Consider the following 20,572-nt stretch of genomic DNA (forward strand, 5'->3'; position numbering starts at 1 on the left):
CTCTGCCTGGGGTATAAGGCCGTTGGAAGTCACGCCCCTTCTCTCTCTGTCCTCAAGCCTCTTGAGATGTGTGCCTATAATAAATAAATAACGCCGTGATGAATGGCTAAACTTGAACTGCTGAGATTATTCACCTTTCTGCTGCAGGAGACAAAAGGTTTAAATCTAAATCTGCTAACATTGCCGTTGCGGGAAAGAAGGCCGGCCAAAATCACAGACTGTGTGAACGTGAAAATGAATAGAATAACACCTCCCATCTTCAGAGCAATCTGACTATTATACTATTATACTATTATGTTAAGAAAGCTTACTTACATAAGTAACCGGATTAAAGTAACATTACGTAGCTAGCCTACAGTCCGTGGCGAGTGCAGATGTCCATGTGTCCCATTATCATTCATATGTCACCAGTGGTGACTGGTCATTAGAGGCAGGTGGGGCACAGCCCCACCTAGTGTCTGCAGAAAGTATTAAAATAATGATTACAACAAAATGCAAAAAATATATAAAATATATTTTAAGATCATGTTTAATCATCTGATTCGTCTGTACATTGCTGTTTTAGTATGTGTTCTTCTAATTAGTGTCTACAGTGTGCGCCTATTGAGCTGTTTAGAGCCATGTGGGACAAAACCTGATCCTGCCCCTCCCTCTGACTGTCTAAGTGAACGGTGACTGCAAAAACTACACTGCGCATGCTCAGAGTATTTTCCTATTTAATGTGTGTGGCAAAAAATAATGACCATAGGGGCAAAGTGCTGCCATCCCCACCATACGTCTTCTCACATAATTCAGAGCTGATTGGCTGTAAGTACGTGTGCCGCGAAAAGTGTGGTGTGTGGAGAGGAGACGAGAGAGAGCTGCAGTGAGGCGTCCTAAAACCAGGAAGTAAGCTGCGCATGGCTTCCCTCCACAAAAAAGCAACGAGATTTCTCCATAGGATTTTAGAAAATAGCTCAAAATAAGATCTGTGGGAAACGTAGCTGTTAGATAAATGCACGTTTTGTTCAGCCGGATAATATCCACATGTCTACCCTACTTTTATCATTTTCGAATCAAAAATCTATTGATTAGATTAGATTTATGATAGACTTTTGAAACTACAAGAAGATAAGGAGGACTTTTACAAAAAAGTAATAGAGATTTTTGTCCAGAAGGATAGGCAAATGGACTTCATCTTCATGTCAAGGTAAGACTGCAATTTTATTGAAAATGGGATCTTACTAAGAGAGAACAATTCAATATTTAAATGATACAATTACATTTGTTTGGGTATCCTTCTGTTAAACTGTCTGTTTAAAAGTAATTGAAGCATCAGACAAAAAAAGCTTTTGAAAATAATATTATATTTTGATTTAATATATTTGTAAACCTGAAGAGTCAGTGCCAGTGCCTCACCAGCCATGAACCTCTCTGCAGAAGCTTCTATATAGACATCTGAGTTTTTTGTGCCCCACCACTTTTGTACATAGAAACGCCACTGCATATCACTTCATAATGTATCATATATTTCCTTATCTGAGTCAGCTTCTTGAGCCGTATCTGGCCGTGCAACACTTACAGTGTCACATATGCAGAAGTATTATTTTAAGCAACACATTAAGTTGACGAAACACTCGAGTCAAATGTAATTAAAGTCAGATCCACTCGTATCTTAGACGGGGCAGTGATATCATAAACCTGTTAATGTACGCATTCAAACACTTTTATTTTTACCAGCTGTATTCACCTTGCAGGTGCAACTATGTGGCTTTTATCCTGGATAAAGTGTTTAACCCTCCTGTTATATTCGTTTTTTGTAACGGCAATAATATTCGTGGGTCAATTTGACCCAGTCCAAAAATGGTCAGAAGCCCCAAAATCCAGATTATTTTTTTTACATAGTTTGTACCTTGTATTACTATCAATGAAAGCAATATTTAGTGCAATTGTGTTATTCACCCCTCACAGATCATGATTCCATTAGAATAAGTCACTCGTTTTTCTCAAAAATATACATTCAAACACATTTTTCTATTTTCTTTTTTACATTGGAAAAACCTTGATATAAAATACATTAGTTTTGCATAACATAACATGTTTTAAATTAATTTTAAAATGTTCCAACTTTTTTTACAATTGGTTGATGTTGATAAATAGAGACGAGACACCTCTTCTGTTCAGGGTCAAATTGACCCGTTCACTTAGAATCAAGCCAAATGAGTCAAAAGGATTTGTATTGAAAGTATTTTATTGTAACAGCAATTGTGTGTGTGTGTGTGTGTGTGTGTGTGTGTGTGTGTGTGTGTGTGTGTGTGTGTGTGTGTGTGTGTGTGTGTGTGTGTGTGTGTGTGTGTGTGTGTGTGTGTGTGTGTGTGTGTGTGTGTGTGTGTGGTGTGTGTGTGTGTGTGTGTGGTGGTGTGTGTGTGTGTGTGTGTGTGTGTGTGTGTGTGTGTGTGTGTGTGTGTGTGTGTGTGTGTGTGTGTGTGTGTGTTGGTGTGTGTGTTGTGTGTGTGTGTGTGTGTGGTGTCTACACAGCACAGGAGGGACATGTTGTCAATGTGTGCTTTACGCAAATGTATTTTGCACAAAGCACACATGTCGTGCTGGTCTTGGTGTCATCAGACGGCTTGCACACCTGGCACCTTTTCCTCTTCCTCTTTCCCCCAGCGGCAACCTAGAAAGATGAGGATGAGGATTATTTGACTATGTTTTTGCTGATGTTAGTGCATTGTAAGAACCACTAACATGGAGATGTAGGAACAATTGTATTCATTGCTACCAATACAAGGACTGCTCACAATGAATAAAGAACGTTCATCCATTTCCATGTTAGTGTTCACACACACACACACACACACACGCACACACACTTACCTCACGCATAGGAGTAGTTGGTGTAGCCCTCTCCTGGATCTCCCTCACTGTTGCAGCAGCGGCTGGGGTCCTTGGCATGTGCTGCCTCCTTTTAATATGAGGGACGACAAGTGCCTTCCCCAGCTCCTCAAGGAACAGGCGCCTCCTGTACAGCTTGGACTTGTTCCACTCAGGGGAGATCTCCGTGAAGATAACAAATGCGTTGTAGGCCGATATATCGATCAGGTTATAGAACATTACTAAAGGCCAGCGTGCCGTCATCCTTTTGGTGCTGTAGGTCCCTGTGACTTTGTCCAGGTTGTCCACCCCCCCTTTGGTGGCATTGTAGTCCAGGATGAGGTTCGGCTTATGATCCTCTCTGGTGCTGATTTCAGCATTCTTATGGAGAGTGCTCATGAGCAACACATTTTTTCCCTTTTTGGGGCAGTAGGACACAAGGGTTGTGGTGTCTGTGAACACAAACTTGGAGGATTGAGGGACCCTGTTCTTGATCACCAGCATTTCGGCAGGGAGTTCCGTTCTGTTCTTTCGTACAGTTCCAACCATTGTTAGTTTTCTCTTCAGGAGCTCCTGACCCAGGCTGTAGGACGTGAAGAAATTGTCACAAGTTATGTTGTGACCCCTGAGACCCTGTGCCATGTCGAGCACAACCCTCATGCCCTGATTCCTCTCTGGGGCTCCTCCAACTGGCTTTCCAGTGTAAACCTGCAGGTTTAATGCATAGCTGGAGTTTGCATCACATGCTGCCCATATCTTCAAGCCATATTTTGCCGGTTTCGAAGGCATGTATTGCTTGAACGGGCAACGACCTCTGAATGCCACCAGCCTTTCATCCACGGTGACATTAGGTCCTGGGTTGTAGAGAAGTGGAAGCCGCTCTACCCACTTGTCCCACACTGTCCTTATAGCTGCCAGCTTGTCTCTCTCACGTCTGCCAGCTCTTGTGTCACGATTATCAAATCGGATCACTCTTGAGAAAATGTGAAAAGTCCCCAGAGACATTGTGGCTCGAAATATATTCCTGCCTGTGTCTGCGTCCCACAGGCTGGCTGTCGATTCATCCTTGGATTTGTAGACCCCAGCCAGGATGAGGAGACCCAAATACGCATGTAAATGTATTTCGTCCAGCTCCTTCCACTCCTCCCCATACACACGTCTCCCTTCCAGATTGGTCATATCCAGAACGATCTTCAGCACTGTGTTTGAAATGACCAGCTCAAAAGCAGACTTGATGTCTGTGACACGAGAGACTGCCATCCTGGTGGGCCCTGGCACTGCCTTCATTATGTTTGCTGCCGATAGTGTTGCCTGGCGTCCATTAGGGGATGAGGACCACTGAATTTCACCATTTTTGGACATGAATGTCTCATCTGGGCGAATATCAATTTCCTCATCTGATTGATCATAATCAGAATCTTCATCTTCATCGTTTACCTCAAGGTAGTCTTCATCCTCGGAAACGTTCTCCTCTATCTCGCTGTCGTGATCCTCCTCAAGGATGTACTCCATATAGCCCAGGGCTGTCCTCTCTTCACTTGCGTTGCTCATTGTGTCTGATAGTATTGTGAGTATACTGTACATTAAGTGCAGAGTATAATGTATCCCAGTGTGGGAGGAGCTTACCCATTACACATTTGAGACTTGAACCCTCTGACCCCCACTTTCACTAACAGGTGCGGTGTGTATTTGTGTGTGTATTTGTGTGTTTGTGTGCGAGTAAAAAATAACAATGTATCACTTTTGAACCCTCTGACCCCTTCTAGCCTCCACTTTCACTGCCAGGTGCAGGGTGTCTGTCTGTCTATGGAAAATTACGATATATATATTCTGTATATCGCATTTGAACCCTCTGACCCCTTCCAGCCTCTGTGTGTGTGTGTGTGTGTGTGTGTGGTGTGTGTGTGTGTGTGTGTGTGTGTGTGTGTGTGTGTGTGTGTGTGTGTGTGTGTGTGTGTGTGGTGTGTGTGTGTGTGTGTGTGTGTGTGGTGTGTGTGTGTGTGTGTGTGTGTGTGTGTGTGTGTGTGTGTGTGGTGTGTGTGTGTGTGTGTGTGTGTGTGTGTGTGTGTGTGTGTGTGTGTGTGTGTGTGTGTGTGTGTGTGTGTGTGTGTGTGTGTGTGTGTGTGTGTGTGTGTGTCTGACCCCTTTTAGCATCCACTTTCACTGCCGGGTCAGATTGACCCGAATACCATCTCTGTGATATAGACATGTAGGGGGGGGGTTCCAAATGCATGACATGAACCATTTTCATTTTACTTGTTTATTACACTAATTAAGGTAAGTAGAAGAAGTTTCATACAAAAAAAATACTTGAAAGTATTTTTCGTAGATTTTCAAACGGGTCAATTTGACCCTGAATGTAACAGGAGGGTTAAGTCATGGATGTTTAAAGTGTAACTTCTTCATATTTGTCTAATATTATAGTTTACTTTTCATTCAGCTAGTTTGACGCTGGGCTGTCAGTACCATAGACATATAAAGAGTAGACGCCGCATCGACCGCTGCTGCCTATTGGCGCTGACGAGCCGTGGGGCCGCCATCTTGGACCGGTCACCCGCTCCACTCAGTGTAATCTGTCTGGCAGGCGCAATGAAGTGTCAGCGCATTTTATCAATCATAACTCGCTGAATACAAAACTGATTTTCACGGGGGGGGGGGGGGGGGGGGGTTCTGCAAACGTCATATATGTAGGCATGATACCGGACACATGATTCGGCGTATTTTAATATTCATAGTAGGCTTAACAGCAATAGAATATTCTGGTATTTGATAGCCTATGTTATGTATGATAGGTATTTTGCAAAAGACACACGATATATAATATATACACACACACACATAAAAAAAACACTAATGGTCTATATATGATAGAGAAGCATATTGTGTAGGCCTATACTCAGCTATTTTAATAAGTTGAAAAATGAAGAAACAATAATACATTATACATAGACAGAAGTTATATATCAGTAAAAAATGAATATCTATGTCATAAAAAATGAAAATGTACTTCTACATCTATATAAAAAATGTAAATGTTCAAGTTAAACACAAGAACATGACACCACCCCGCCCAAACCATATTTACACAAAGTTGCTCATGACACCCGAATGCCCCGTGCATGCGGCTCCTCCAAAGCATGACTGAGAACCTCTCTCATATCTTTGTCTTTGGGAAACCATCAAAATAAAAACGGGAGATTTGAGAGTCAACACAAAAACATTTTAAGAAGGAGGTCAAGCTTATTTTCTTCCTTCTCCTTCCTAGATAGATTAGATTAGATTTTAGATTTAGATTAGGACCCTTTGTGTTTCAGGTGACAAAGACTTCGTCAGGTAATATGCAATGGGAGCCTTCCAATGTCCGTGTAGGCCAACCACCATGAACACAAGAGCCTCAGTAGCAGCATCGGTCTCATTGTTTCCATCACCCATGTCTACAAAAGCAGACATTGACTGGTTATGTGGATTATATTGCACATGTTTTCTGATGGCCATGTCATCCAACATGAGTGAAACACATCCATATTTAGCCTGGTCGTCCTGGCATCTTCTCTCCAGCATATCCAGCATCATCTTGTTCAGGCCAGGCTTGCCATCCACCGAACACAGCCACCTGTAAAAAAATTGAGAAGTAGCTATTTAACGTACTTGCAACCGTAATTTCCAAACATGAAATTGAACAACATTAAGACTACCTTTTTGTTGTAGTCTCTCTGAGGTATTTGTATGCCTTTGGACCATGTAGATGGAGTGTGAGGGCACATTCTCTGTGGTCCTTTGAGTACTCATGGCCCTGCTTTGCCTTCAAGTCTATTTGAAGATCTGAAATTGTATGAGAAAAAATTAATAAGTCCCCTTCATATAATAACAAAGGAGTTTAATAAAGAGTGTAAGAGTAAGATGTACATGAATTTCAAAGTGCTAATTTCATCTTACCTGAGTAGAAATCAAGCCTCTTTGAGTTCTTCATTAATGAGGTTCTTTTCCCTCAAATCCCCCAAAAGAGTCCTCACTGTGGTCTCTGCCCTCTTTTCTCTAGCCATGGCATTCTTCCTCTCTCGCTCTCCACTCTCCACTCTTGCTAAAGCTTCATTGAGTCTGGCCTTAAGAGCAGTAGGAGAAGCAGGCAGGACATAGCTATGATCCCAGTAGAAAGAGGGATGAACATGGTTTGAGTGATGTTTCACTTCACACACATCACTTTGACACAACTAGAGTATGGCCCACATTCTTTCTTATAGTCATCACCTGTCAAAGCCACTGCCAGCATCGTGTGTGTGTGTGTGTGTGTGTGTGTGTGTGTGTGTGGTGTGTGTGTGTGTGTGTGTGTGTGTGTGTGTGTGTGTGTGTGTGTGTGTGTGTGTGTGCTGGTGTGTGTGTGTGTGTGTGTGTGTGTGTGTGTGTGTGTTGTGTGTGTGTGTGTGTGTGTGTGTGTGTGTGTTGTGTGTGTGTGGTGTGTGTGTGTGTGTGTGTGTGTGTGTGTGTGTGTGTGTGTTGTGTGTGTGTGTGTGTGTGTTTGTGTGTGTGTGTGTGTGTGTGTGTGTGTGTGTGTGTGTGTGTGTGCCAGGAATGCATGTTCAACATGTCTTCAATTGTGTGTGTATGTGTTTATTTGTGAGTGTGTTTAATATGAGTGGCAACAAACAAGAGAGATTTTACTTTGTCTAGGACCATTATGATATGATGTTGAAAATAGAAATACTCACATCATTAGGCTGAGGTTGTGAGTGTGAGGTTGAAGCTTCTGGGTCGTCCTGAGGGGCCACAGACAGGCTCTCTTCAGCTTTTCTGGAAGTAGACGTAGTCCTGCCCTTTTCTGGCTAAAATGAACACACACACACACACACACACACACACACACACACACAGTAACCGTATGATGATACACCTACTGTTTGGAGGTGAACCGGGAAGCTGAAGATGGAGGGAATAACACCATCTCTGAGTCGGACAATCTGTCCTGTCAAACTCGTCCTGCTTAAAATGCTCACTGCAAATCACGGATGACTCGCTTGCAGTGAACCCTTCCCTCCTCAAAACAACTTCCCACTTCTTTCTCATATCTTTGTCTTTGGGAAACCTTCAAAATAAAAACGGGAGATTTGAGAGTCAACACAAAAACATTTTAAGAAGGAGGTCAAGCTTATTTTCTTCCTTCTTCTTCCTAGATAGATTAGATTAGATTTTACTGTATTCATCCCACAACGGGGACATTCACTTGTTACAGCAGCGATTTATAAAGTCTCAGTTGGCCATGAACATGTTTGCTGGCTACGATTTCGCTGGCGGACATCAATACAGTACAATAATATTCTATTTACAAAATACAACCAATTATAATGTTGAATCTTACTTGTGAAAAGTAATCCCCCGACCCCTGTTCGCAATCGTCCGCCGATTTGCACAGCAATATGCTGCACAGTGCTCTGGCATCTTGAAACCTCTGCTGTCTCTGGGTAGAATGTCTGTAGGATGACCGGTCCAAGATGGCGGCCGTATTTCTTGCGCCCCAGCAGCCAATGCGGCGTCTACTCTTTATATGTCTATGGTCAGTACGCTTGTTCATGTTTGTGATTGGTCAAATCTGGCTAACCCCGCCCATTTCATGTGAACGTGCACTCAGCCAGACAGAGAAACCTTGGCTTGAGTTACCGAGTTGATAACCAGCGTCGTAGGACTGCTTAGCGAGATCGCGTTTGTTTTGGGTTAGTTAAGCCAGATAACTCAAACATATCCAGGGTATTCATAGTACAGGCCTCAGGTGACAGGGTTAAAAGGTTTTGGATAATAGGAAACTGGTTGGTCTTTTTGCACTCTCTTTGAAAATGTGTGGTGCAAAAAAAAAAGAAGAAATTCTAACAACTTGTCTGCAGTGAACCCTAAGTTAAAACTAATGAAATAGCCTTTTTTAGCTAGATAAAACTTTTTTTACCATTCTTCCCACTCACACTATTAACCTCAAGTATCCCACATTTGAGTTAAACTGCATTAGTGCTCTATTAAAACAAGACATCAGACATCCTTTGAAAGGATTTATTGCCTCTCTCTCGTTAAGTTGGTCATAAATCAAACGTGTTGGTCCAGTGTGTTTACAGAGTGGTATGAGTGAGAAATGGGAGACTTCTTTTTAATATCAGCCAGCAATACGAGCAATGTAAACACAACACACAAGTCAACATATCATGTCAATCAGCCCTATATCTGAATGCAAATCAAACACAGTCCATTGGATTTGATCACAGTGAACCTTCAAAATCATTGCAGACAAATAATTCACAGTTGAGAAATGCTAACGACAATTCTTATGTCAAAGTCCTGTGAACACTGTCTTGATTTACAAACATTACATATCATTTGCTGTAATTTAGACATTCATCACATGAAAAAAGACAATCAGGTTGTTATTCGTTAAAATCTCTACATTGGCTCAGTAAAAGAGCGTATTTTAATGTATTTTTCAGATAAGCCTCATAGGAATAACAGCATCATGTAGATCCATGCCCTTTAGGTAAAATTGCTCTGTATCAAAATAAAGTAAAGGAGAAGTTTCACATTGTACAAAATAAACCGGCTAAGCTAACCACTTGTTCCAGCTTTATGTTGAATGCACAAGAGGGATATCAGTCATCTCATCTAACTCATCGAAAAATATCAAACTAATCGTCCGATTGTCCAAGACTAAACCTTGTTTTGAGCAGTATCTGCCAATATAACTGTTTTTACTTTCATGATTTATTCTAACTTAAAAAAATTCTAACTAAAATATTCAGTATTTCATACTGAAGGTCCAACAAGTCCTCCAACTCATACGACCAAATAGGTCGATTGTTCAAGCGCTTATTACGAGCTATAATCATGTTTTAAAGTTTTCTACCTCTAGTGCTCCCGTTGACTGCAAACGCTCCGGTGGGTCGTATATAACCCTCTCTGGAAAATCCTAAATTGTAGGATAGTTTGGCCATTAAAATGCTTTTTGATTAGATTTCTAGTGAGAAGTGTGTATTGTACTTTTAGAATTCACGTCCAGTGGATGTGTAGGATCTAAAGTTTAATAGATATTACGAAGATTATTTGAGGTCTCGCCAGGAGAACGTGTATACTACGTCTTTCCCCCTATTCATTTCTATTGACGGCAGCGTCCATGTAAAGTTAGCGTCAACCAAACTAACCATAATCCTCAGCTATCGTTGAAGCTCGGTGATTGGATGTTTTAGCCGCAATGCACGTTGGGATATGGTGTTTATGCGATGTGAAATCCGAAAACATTTTTAAAAAGAAAATACTTTATTCCGAGTGTGCTTGCTTTTCTCTTTGAAAGTCATCACATAACGGTATTGTAATACACGGTTCGGCTGCATTAAATATTACATATCTGCAGTAGTTCTCTATTTATAGAGCCCTGATTAGAAGACCTTTGGACAAACTGGAAGAAATGCCGCCGAAACTGAATACATGACGTGGATCATAAATATATCAGCAATTCAACAACATCTTCAATTTCTCTTCACACAATACGTCTCCTTGCAGTATCAACACTAATTCGGCTGACTTTTATATTTGATCCAATTGGTAGATAGGCTGTATTGGTGCACAGCTTATAGAAAAGGACTTTTTAAAGGAGTTTTTAAAGATATTACTGATTTTCTTTGCATTAAAGAATGTAAATACTGAGTTGAGAGAATAGTCAGGGGTTTTGGGTGATGGGAGACACATCTATGGATTCACAATTTCAATAGCTTACCATTAAATGACGGATATACCTTTCTGTCTATGATGTTTTACAAATCAGATATTAATGTGTATAACTACAATATGTGAAATATTATAGCAATATCCTGTACAATTATGTGAAATCATGAATAAAACTACACATATTCAGATGTTATACATACATAAGTGTCATACACTAATAATACAAAGTTATTATGGCATTGTATGCTGTGTGTTATTTGTAACATCTTCAGAAACTACCTTTCCAACTCCTCACCAGTTGACTGTTACAGGTCTATACAGGTTCATGGTACAATGCATAAGCTTCAAATTGAGAGACTGAAACTATATTTTCCTTTACCGTTCTGTTTTCATTTCACAATAAAGTTAATAGTAATATTATGTTTGATATTATTATGTTTTAACTAGACCACTGGGTCATGTTGTTAAGACCATCTTTTCTGTCGGTTTGGTGTTACAAATATCAAAACGATATGTGTGGATAACAAAATAAATCCGTCATAAACTAAACTGGAAATTATACTGGAAAGTATAATTTATTGTTTTAACACTGAAAACTTGACAGTTTTATAACCTGCACCGCCTCGTGGTTAAAGCACGTTATTGCATTTTTTTGTTGAATATGTTATATTTGATGAAGAAATAAAAATATTAAGAGTAGCCTCCATACAAAATAGGGGGAAAGTAGAAGGTCAATGATAGAAATATAGAATAGAAAATATCAAGAAGATACTGTAGTGATCTCAGCTAGTGGAGGACGTCCAAAGATATTAATAGGAGGATGTGCAAAACAGACAAACTAATAAGGCTTTATTTAAACGTTAAACAATACTTTAAATTAAGGTCTTCTTTTGAATAAGAATTTTTTTTTGGGGGGTATCGAGAGATACATATTAAGCCTGACAAAGTACTTAACGTCTAATATATTGCATAGTTTATTTTGGCACTTGACAATCACCTTGTCTGAATTGTACTCAGGTGTAACTAAAGTCTGCTTTAAGGGTTGTTTATATTTCACATCATTTATCAGAATCTGCAAAGTAACTAAAATAAATGTAGTGGAGTAAAATACCAGGTTAACCTCTGATTTGTAGTGGAGTAGAATTTCCAAGTAACAATAAATTGCATGTTGTACATGCTGCTGTAACAAAAACATTTCCTAACTTGGGATCAATAAAGTATATCTTATCTTATCTTAAGATGATCGATGGTTTCTGCCATATTTGCTAAATTAGCCTCTGAACCTTGACAAGTGCATGTTTCAGGATTATCAATGAACAACAGGAGGGGTCACAGACATAAGACCAGCTATTAAATAAAGCTCTTCTGACCTTAGCTGTCATGTGGGTATATATTAATGCTACCCATTATGGACACAAGCAATTTTCACCCATTTATTAATTATATGTTTTAAATTTGATAACACCACTGTGTTTCGTATCCCCTAAACCTCCAGGGTGTACACCGTTTAATACTGGCAACTTCTAATTATGGGAAATACGAAAACGTCTTTTAAAACTACAATTCCCAGTAGAGACGTGCCATAGAACATGATGCGAAACACAATTAGCCAGCATGTGTAGTTCTGGGGGGGGGGGGGGGGGGTGGACATGTTCGAGTCTAGTTTTGGATAGGCTGCTGTAGTTTCATTCCATTTCAAAGAGCTGTTTGACCAACATCCAATCACAGAGCTTGAGGACTAATCACGGGGTTTGTCAAGCAAAGCGGACGTTGTAGTCCCAAACAATAGCTGAGGATTATGGGTAGTGTAGTGTCTTCGGGCCATCCTAAACTCCGAAAAAACTATTTGTTTCTCCAAATCGAAGGTTAAAAACACAAAAGCATTGTACACAATTTAAACCAATCAATGTTGTGTAATTAACAAGAATAAACTGATGTTTTTTTGTGGATGAGTAATGCAGATATCACTTGGTAATCATTTGACAGTGAGGGGAATACTTCCGGTGTTATTATGAAAAGTTCGAGACCGGAAATACTGTTTTCACCCTGTGAGGGTTGACGCCAACTTTACATGGAAGCTGCCATCAATAGAAATGAATAGGGGAAAGACATAGTATACACGTTCTCCTGGCGAAACCTCAAATCATCTTCGTAATATCTATCAAACTATAGATCCTACATATCGACTGGACCTGGATTCTAAAAGTACAATATACACTTCTCGCTAGAAATCAAATCAAAAAGCATTTAATGGCCAAACTATTCTACTAGGGATGCTCCGATTGATTGGCCGCTGATCGTTATCGGCCGATATTCACTCTCGGCCGATCGATCGGTGCTCTCTATAAAGGCCGATCAGGAGAGCCGATCACATGACGTAAAATACATGACACTTTTCTCTGTGCGCGGCAAAACAAGCTCGTCTTCACGGCCTGGCAGTATTTAAAGTGTCCGAAAAAGACAATAAAATAGCGGTATGCAATGTGTGTGAAGCAGAAATCATGCAGCTCCGCCCGCTGTGACGGACCGGTGAGCGGAGCAAAACACACACTAAGAGTTAGACCTAACACACTTAGCTATTTTATCTACCTCTGGAACAAGCTAAACTAGTTATAAATATGTTTATTCTTCACTGTCGGGTCACTCATTACTGGATCAGTGAGCTGCATGAGACCATACTGACGGGCTGTCAGGAGAGAGAGGGGGAGAGAGGGGGAGAGAGGAAAAGAGAGCGCTTCCACTCATTTCTCCCGTGTTATTATCCAAAGTTAATGTAAACTTGAATAATGTACTTCATTTGAACGTAATAATTATGTTGGTTGTTGTTTGTGGAAGCGCATCATGTATTGAAAAATTAATCTGTACTTTTCGATCCGTTAGGATTATAAACTGAAGCAATATAAAAATGAGCCCCATTAACCGAGTTTTAAACATCACTTTAAATGGAAGATCCCCAAAGCCCCCACCCACCCGAACAGATCGGCGATCGGTATCGGCCGATACTGATTCCGGCGATCCGCTCCAAAATTGGCGATAGGAGCATCCCTATATTCTTCAATTTAGGATTTTCCAGAGAGGGTTATTTGTGAATATACGACCCTCCGGAGCGTTTGCAATCAATGGGAGCATCAGCCCATATGCCGCAAATTGTTGTTTCTTACACAACCACTAGAGGTGCTAAACTTTAAAACGTGACTATAGGTCGTAATAAGCCGCTGAACAATCGACCTATTTGGTCGTTTTTTAGAGGAGGACAGGCTGTGGAGGTCATGAACAACAACATTCTGCAACAACATTCTCTAAACATGTTCCCTTTTTAGGAAAAGCCTCATGGTCATTTGATAAACATGAATTAGCAGATCGAGAACACACTTCCTTTCCACCATTACTGGAACAATCTTAAACCTCCTCTTACTCTTTTTGAAGTGTGGTAGTTGTTAAAAAGGGGAAATGCAAATAGTGAAGATGAGATTTACTCAACAATTATCCCATCAAATATCTTTAAGACTTCAGAAATGGGCCCAAGGGAATCTTTAAGTCTAAATAGGAATTTCTGATAACTAGTCATAGTTTCCTGCTCTGCGTCCTTTATTCAATTCAAGTGGATTTTGTAAATGGACTCATTAATTGGGATGAGGGGAAAAAATACATTGTGGTTAAGAAGGCCTCTAAAGTATTTTAGTAGTTTTAATTTACTGCCAGCTATTTGCAGCAAATTGCTAAATCTGCAAAATATGTTCCATTCTTAGCTTATGTAATACATTTTTTAAATGAAGCAAAAATAAAGTAATAATACATGTCTGGATTTGGTTACTTATTTGCAACAAAATAAGCCAACCAGTAGCAAGCACAAAAATTATTTCACATTGTTAACATAAACCATAGACAGGAATGTGAATCTATCCTGTGTGTTTTCTATATCTGATATTAGTATGTTATCCCACTTTCAGCAGGCACAGACATTTTACTGACACAGTAAATAGTGATATTTCCTAGATCCTGTGGCGATAAATACTGGCAGAAAGCATAATAAAGCTGATTTAAGCAGAGGGTGCATCTGCATTTATTGGAAATCCTCATTTTCCTATGCCACAAAGCTAACCATGTTTTCAGTTGCACCCAAAATCAACTAGCATTAGCATTGTGTAAAGAAACCACATATTAGACTTAGTTGTTTGAAATACAGATATTCTGAGACTTATCAAGACCACACTGAATCACAATTCAGTGTGAGAATCGGAATGAATAATATACTATATTCCCTGTTTCAAAAATCCTAATGAAGAGCTATTGCAAACTTGGGGGGAGAATGGCCCTTAAACTGTTCTCTCTATAGACTTCTAATTTTATTTGGAAATGATAATACACAAAGATCAAATGGCCAATTTTAGAACAGCAAAGACACTGTTAAAGTAGCTTGCACTTAAACTGAGCTTTGCATCTTTTTGTACAGTATTCACAGCAGGTTTCAGAAAGCCTCTCTTCAGAGGAAGCCTTTGCAGTGACAAAACATTCCAGATCCAAGATAAAGCTCTGCTCAGAGAGCCATCTGCTGGGGAGGCGATGCAGACACAGAAAAGAGGAACACCTGCTACTCAGGACGCCACACATAGCCCTTCAATATTTTTGGGGAAAATGGCTCATTATGTAATGGCTTTAAACATGTTAATGCTTCATTTCCTGTGAATACTTTGTAATAGTTGTATTAACTTATTAACTGATCGACATCAGAGATGCAAAATATCATCCCTGTGTTTTTTTATATTGTAAACTGTATTTAAATGATGTGCGGGCATGTATGCATGTTGGTATGGATGTGTGAGCATGTTTAATGTGTATATGTTTATATAGATATATATTTATTCGTTTTATGTGGAAATGCACTGTGAGGATTGCTTTTTTAAATTTCGTTGTACCTGGTGCGTTGACAATAAAGGAATTCTATTCTTCTATAATATTTGAAAGATTATTTACGTTGTTTCTACAGCTCTGTGGAGTTTTGCGTCTCTGCTTTGGGATCAGTGCGGGGAGTGACTCTCAGTGTGATGCACAGGAAGCGACAGATGGGATGGAAATCACAACCGACGTGACGGCTCAAAACTGCATCCAGTTTCCGGCATTCTCTGGTCGTGATGAAGGTGGAACAGAGCTGGGAACACATACACTGATGTTAGTTTTATTCAGATAATGGCATATTACTTATTAAAGGACAATTTCAGTGGTTTTACATTACCCTGTATATACAGTAACTCTTTGTTATGGAATAACTTGTCTGGCCTGTACAGAGCTGTTGTATATTCTAAAGTACAAATGTATGTGACTTATAAAGTGCTTTGTATTGTGCTGAGTGAAATCAGCACCTGTTAACATTCAAATGTGTGTAAGTATTGTAATTATAGTTTTCAGGCACCTTAAAGCTTTCATTTGCAAAACAATTTAGTTTCATGAGACACAAATAGATTTAAATCAAACGTGATAAAGTAAGAATATTATAAACTAATTATTAATAGAATTTTAGGAACAATTATTGTAAAGTGGTGTTAACCATCACTGTGATGAAGGTGCAATGACCTATGCTGTGATATTAATAGATGATATTGAAACTGTGACTGAACCAGGCCAAACATCACTCATGCCTTTGGGGTTGAAAGGAACAAACCACTTTGTAAAGATTTCCCGAGTCATATGGTTGAAATGTTATGCCCACAAAAATACGTTTTCTACCTTGCAGGAGCAGAGAAATCTCCCCAGAGATCAGAACTAGCGTTTGACTGGACCACTGTGTTAGAGTTACTGCTGTCCAGCTCCAACAAGCATGCTGACGGAGACACACAGAAACACAGAGCTTATTAAAGGCTGCTTACACACTTGACACACATTTCTTCTTATTTTCCTGCGTCCTGAAGCTCTAAGAGTATGACTCGTTCACATAGTGATTAAGAAATGAGGTCACTCCTGTATGTTAAAGCTGCACAAACATAATTAATAAAAAAAACAACACCATTTCCAACACACTGTGAAGAAGTTGCTCTATTTGCCCTAATTAAATACACATGTTGGTGATCGTCACAGATAATAATTCATATAAAGTGATCATATTTATGTGTAGCTTTAGTTTGATTGAATGTGCCATCTACCTGTCGCTGTGTCTCCTGTCTGGGGCACGATGTTGTGATTGGATGGGCCTGACAGAGGAGGCGGGACTATCTTTCCTCCAGGTGGTGGTGGGAGGAGTCCAAATCCACCAGAGCTTAGGGGGCGGGGCTTATCCTTCTTTCTACCTTGCTAAAGACAAAGAACGAAAATGATTTATAGGAATGTTAACGCTTTCAACCACCAGTTTATTTACATTAAGTGAAACTTAAATACTTTAACTTTTGGATTATTATGGGCTGCTTAATAAAAAATAGGCAACTAAATTGAAATAGTGACCATAACTTTCTACACCTGCCAACAGTCATTTCATTTTGAAAATATATAATAAAAGATGGATATATTGATGTTCTTACCCCTATGTTGAGTGTGATGGTCTGCCCCTCTTTAAAGCCCAAGTCCAGTTTTGGTCCTGAATCCACTAGATGGGCATTTTTACTGATTTCATTCTCCTGTTTCACCCATCTGCAGGGTGGCAGAGACACAAAGATACGAACCATCAGCACATATACACAAACAAACAACGCATCTCAGCAGTTTCCCAAAAAAACACAGACAGTACAGTATACAGTGCAGTACTGTATATCTCAGAGACAGCATTTTGTTTTGGCCTGGACTGCTTGTGCTGCAGAGGGTTGTAGGACAGCAGGACATGTAAAACAAGTTGTTAATTATTTAGAAGGAAAACTAATGGTCGTCTGCATGTCTGATGTTCAGTCGCATATGTATTGATTACTGTGAATGTACTTGCTTTTAACCAGACTCAAACCACCCAGTCACTGCTTACTTGAAATGGTCCTGCAAAGACACGTTGAAATCAAAAGCGTCCCCTCGGTCCTCAAAGCCAACTCCTATGAAAGCACTGCGCCCTGTGGACAGGAAGTGATATTACAGATACTCACCTGAAAAAGAGTCAATATAACGTTCTTCATTCTTAAAAACGGTATTTTTTTTATAAAATGCACATCCTCACCACTGTCATCCTGTATGCGCAGAACAAAATATCGGCTGGAGTCGCTGACCGTTTCCACTGAAACACCGGGGTAATCAGTAATTGGTGCCTGGGCAAACAGCTCCCCTGCAGGACATTTGGGGGAAAGACAAAATAAGCATACAAATTAATGAGCCATCCATGCTTTTATCAAAGTGATTTCTGAATTGTTTAGCCTGGTTGAATAAGAGCTGTAGCCAAGGGTGTAACTTTGGTTTGAGAAGTGGGACACACACAAACGAACGAAAAACGTTCTCGATTTGAATCCCATTCCCTGCCTTTCTACAAATATGGTGTAAAAGAAATCCAAGCAAAAATGTGTAGTGTATATAATGAGAGTGCAAACTTATCTAGTATCCAATCCATGTCAACCTATTTTATCCGGGGGTGGACTTTTTAATCACGACATTATCGTACCGTGAGTTTTTGTTATCGTTACATCCCTAGTAGCAGCCAAATGAATAATATAGAGACAAGCAGGAGACAACGTATAAATACATATATATATATGTATATATATATATATATATAGAGAGAGAGAGAGCTCTGTTTTCCAGCCTGAATCTATTTAATTTATTGTCTTGATTGTGTGTGATTTAATACATTTTTTATAATTTTTTAATTAATGTTTATATATCATTTATATATTTGAATATTATTTCACATTTCATTTGCAATGTTGAATGTTGAATAAAAAAGTTCTGTTTGAAAGGATGTACTTGAATTATTATTATATATTATCATTATGTCAGTGGTCTAAAATGGTCTTACAACGGTGCCGACAATATTATCGTTTATCGCAATAATTTCCGGGAAAATGTATCGTCCAACAAAATTAATGATCGTGACAGGCCTAGGGACATGTCCCCCCTGTCCCCAGTGGAAATTACGCCCCTGGCTGTAGCAAATATATCACAGGGATTCTAAAAATGTTAACGTACAGTTTGAGATATGATGCTGTAACGTAATTAAGTCTTACATATGAGAGTATGATATTAGGATCATACCTGAAACTTTGTCCTCCAGTTTGACAATCGCCATTTGGCCCTTGGCTGTGATCCTCATTCGGCCAGACCAGTCTGGAGAATCCAGCTTCCAGTCAGCTGCCCTGTGGACAAGCATGGTGTTAGACTGTAATGTTACGCATACACAATTGAATATTAAGAGGAAAATATTTATATATAAAACTAGCAACTATCTGTTTTACAAAGAGTAAATTGGGTCTTTTTAACGGATTGAACACATTTGACAATACTCATAATCTGTGATTCTGTCGTACGTGTGTCAAAAGGCATTATACACATATAATAGGGTTGTGGATGAAGAAATATTTGTTTAATTTTACGAATGCCTACAGATATAAAAGCGTAAAAGTATTCAGTATTTAACTTATTGTAAGAATCTTTAGAGAACAAGTCAATTTATACAGTATAGTCTACACAAAAAAGCAGCAAAAAAAAGTTCAAAACATTTTGTTTACCTTTTTTCTTTATTTTATATCATTCATACAATCGTGTTGTGAGCCTTAAGCCTCCATTTTAAACTACATTTCATAATACATTAATAGTGGTTTGGACATTGACGGTCGCTCAAAATGTTATCATTCCCTGCATGCAGCACACCCAGACAATGTTTACTCACTGTCTCACATGCATGTATGCAAACATAAAGTCTAATTCTGTACTCCCAACCTCAATCAAAGACTATCCACACAGAAGACAGTGAAAACCGTTTTGTTTCAGTTCAATAGCGTCTGTGGAGAGAGGACGTCCAAGCTGTCACACAAGAGCGGGACAGTCCTGGCAAATGGCCCGTATCGACCCGGCAGAATGACAACCCCCCCCCGTCACAACTCTGACAGCTCACCCGCTATTGACAACAAAGCGACACACAGAACCGGCCAACGATTCATATACTATACATATTTACAACAGGCGACCCATTTCATTTCTGCCTTCCACAGTCACAACATAAAGCCCCCTCTACGTGATATCAAGCATGTTCTGGCATCGAGCAGTACAAGTGAAATACCCGCACCGGCACCGAGCGACACCAAACCCCGTTAAAGCACATTCCACAGCGCCGTTAACCACCGGCAGGTTCCTCTGTACCTGTATGCGCGGTTTGAGGCTCGCGGCGGGATGCGATAAACGTTGACATCGGGTTTTACGCACAGGATCGACTCGTACTCGCCCTCGGCCGCCATCTTGATGCAACTGTTATTGATGTGGGAGTTGTGGTTGTGACTCATGTATTCGGTGTGCGCGTTTGTGTGCGCGCGTGTGTGTGCGTGTGCGTGGTACCACAACCGCATCAGAGATGTTATTAATTGTTAGGGTACCTAAGTCTCATGAAGCTGCTTTAAATTGAAGTAGGACGAATAATGACATGTTTATCAATAAATAAATAAATGCTAAAACAAATATTGAAATATATTCGTAAATACGGAAATACATCTTATACTGAAAAACCCAAATGAAATAAACAATGATTATTTACATTTAAATAAATACATATTGCAATTAGATGCATACATGCATAACACAAATGTGTAAATAAATACAGAACAAATGAATCAAGTCATACCACAAATTAAGAATATAAATAAAAAAATATTTGTTTATGTATTTGGACATTTTTGTTCAACACTTATCTTTTATATGTTTATATAATTGTGTCCTGTTTAATTAAACTTTAATTAATGCATCTATATATTTACTACAATATGTATTCAAATGTGTATATATTTGTATCATTCTCCTCCTTTTTAATAAATAGCAACATAATTAACGTTCTGCTTAAGTGAAATTCCAGAATAGAAAAACAAGGAGCTATGATTTTGTATTTAATTGTTAAAATATATATATCGTGAGGGGGCGTGGG

At 39.4% G+C, this 20,572-nt stretch overlaps 2 protein-coding genes and 1 long non-coding RNA gene across 4 annotated transcripts; all 3 read right to left on the reverse strand.

The window, feature by feature from the left end:
• Positions 1-7: 7 nt before the first annotated feature.
• LOC117455430 (adaptin ear-binding coat-associated protein 1-like) lies at positions 8-19,914 on the reverse strand. Of its 2 annotated transcripts, XR_011644134.1 has the most exons (9): positions 19,801-19,914; positions 18,697-18,797; positions 17,672-17,776; positions 17,486-17,567; positions 17,055-17,163; positions 16,683-16,830; positions 16,270-16,363; positions 15,520-15,694; positions 8-74 (listed from the first exon to the last, which is right to left on the reverse strand). XR_011644134.1 is itself a non-coding variant. In XM_034094947.2 (8 exons), exons 1-8 carry the CDS (start codon positions 19,893-19,895, stop codon positions 15,640-15,642), a joined length of 789 nt encoding a protein of 262 aa, XP_033950838.1. In that variant the 5' UTR covers positions 19,896-19,914; the 3' UTR covers positions 12,180-15,639. The 2 variants fall into 2 exon arrangements, 1 of the variants encoding a protein (XP_033950838.1); XM_034094947.2 differs by lacking the exon at positions 8-74 and having other exon boundaries at positions 12,180-15,694.
• On the reverse strand, positions 2,522-4,367 carry LOC117455607 (piggyBac transposable element-derived protein 4-like). The gene is made up of 2 exons (XM_034095174.2): positions 2,862-4,367; positions 2,522-2,656 (listed from the first exon to the last, which is right to left on the reverse strand). Exons 1-2 carry the CDS (start codon positions 4,363-4,365, stop codon positions 2,601-2,603), a joined length of 1,560 nt encoding a protein of 519 aa, XP_033951065.2. The 5' UTR covers positions 4,366-4,367; the 3' UTR covers positions 2,522-2,600.
• On the reverse strand, positions 5,841-6,975 carry LOC139434753 (uncharacterized). The gene is made up of 3 exons (XR_011644057.1): positions 6,790-6,975; positions 6,549-6,675; positions 5,841-6,466 (listed from the first exon to the last, which is right to left on the reverse strand). It is a non-coding gene; the product is annotated as an uncharacterized lncRNA (long non-coding RNA).
• Positions 19,915-20,572: the final 658 nt, after the last annotated feature.

The sequence above is a fragment of the Pseudochaenichthys georgianus genome, chromosome 11 (genome assembly GCF_902827115.2).
Source record: "Pseudochaenichthys georgianus chromosome 11, fPseGeo1.2, whole genome shotgun sequence".
Lineage (NCBI taxonomy): Eukaryota > Metazoa > Chordata > Actinopteri > Perciformes > Channichthyidae > Pseudochaenichthys > Pseudochaenichthys georgianus.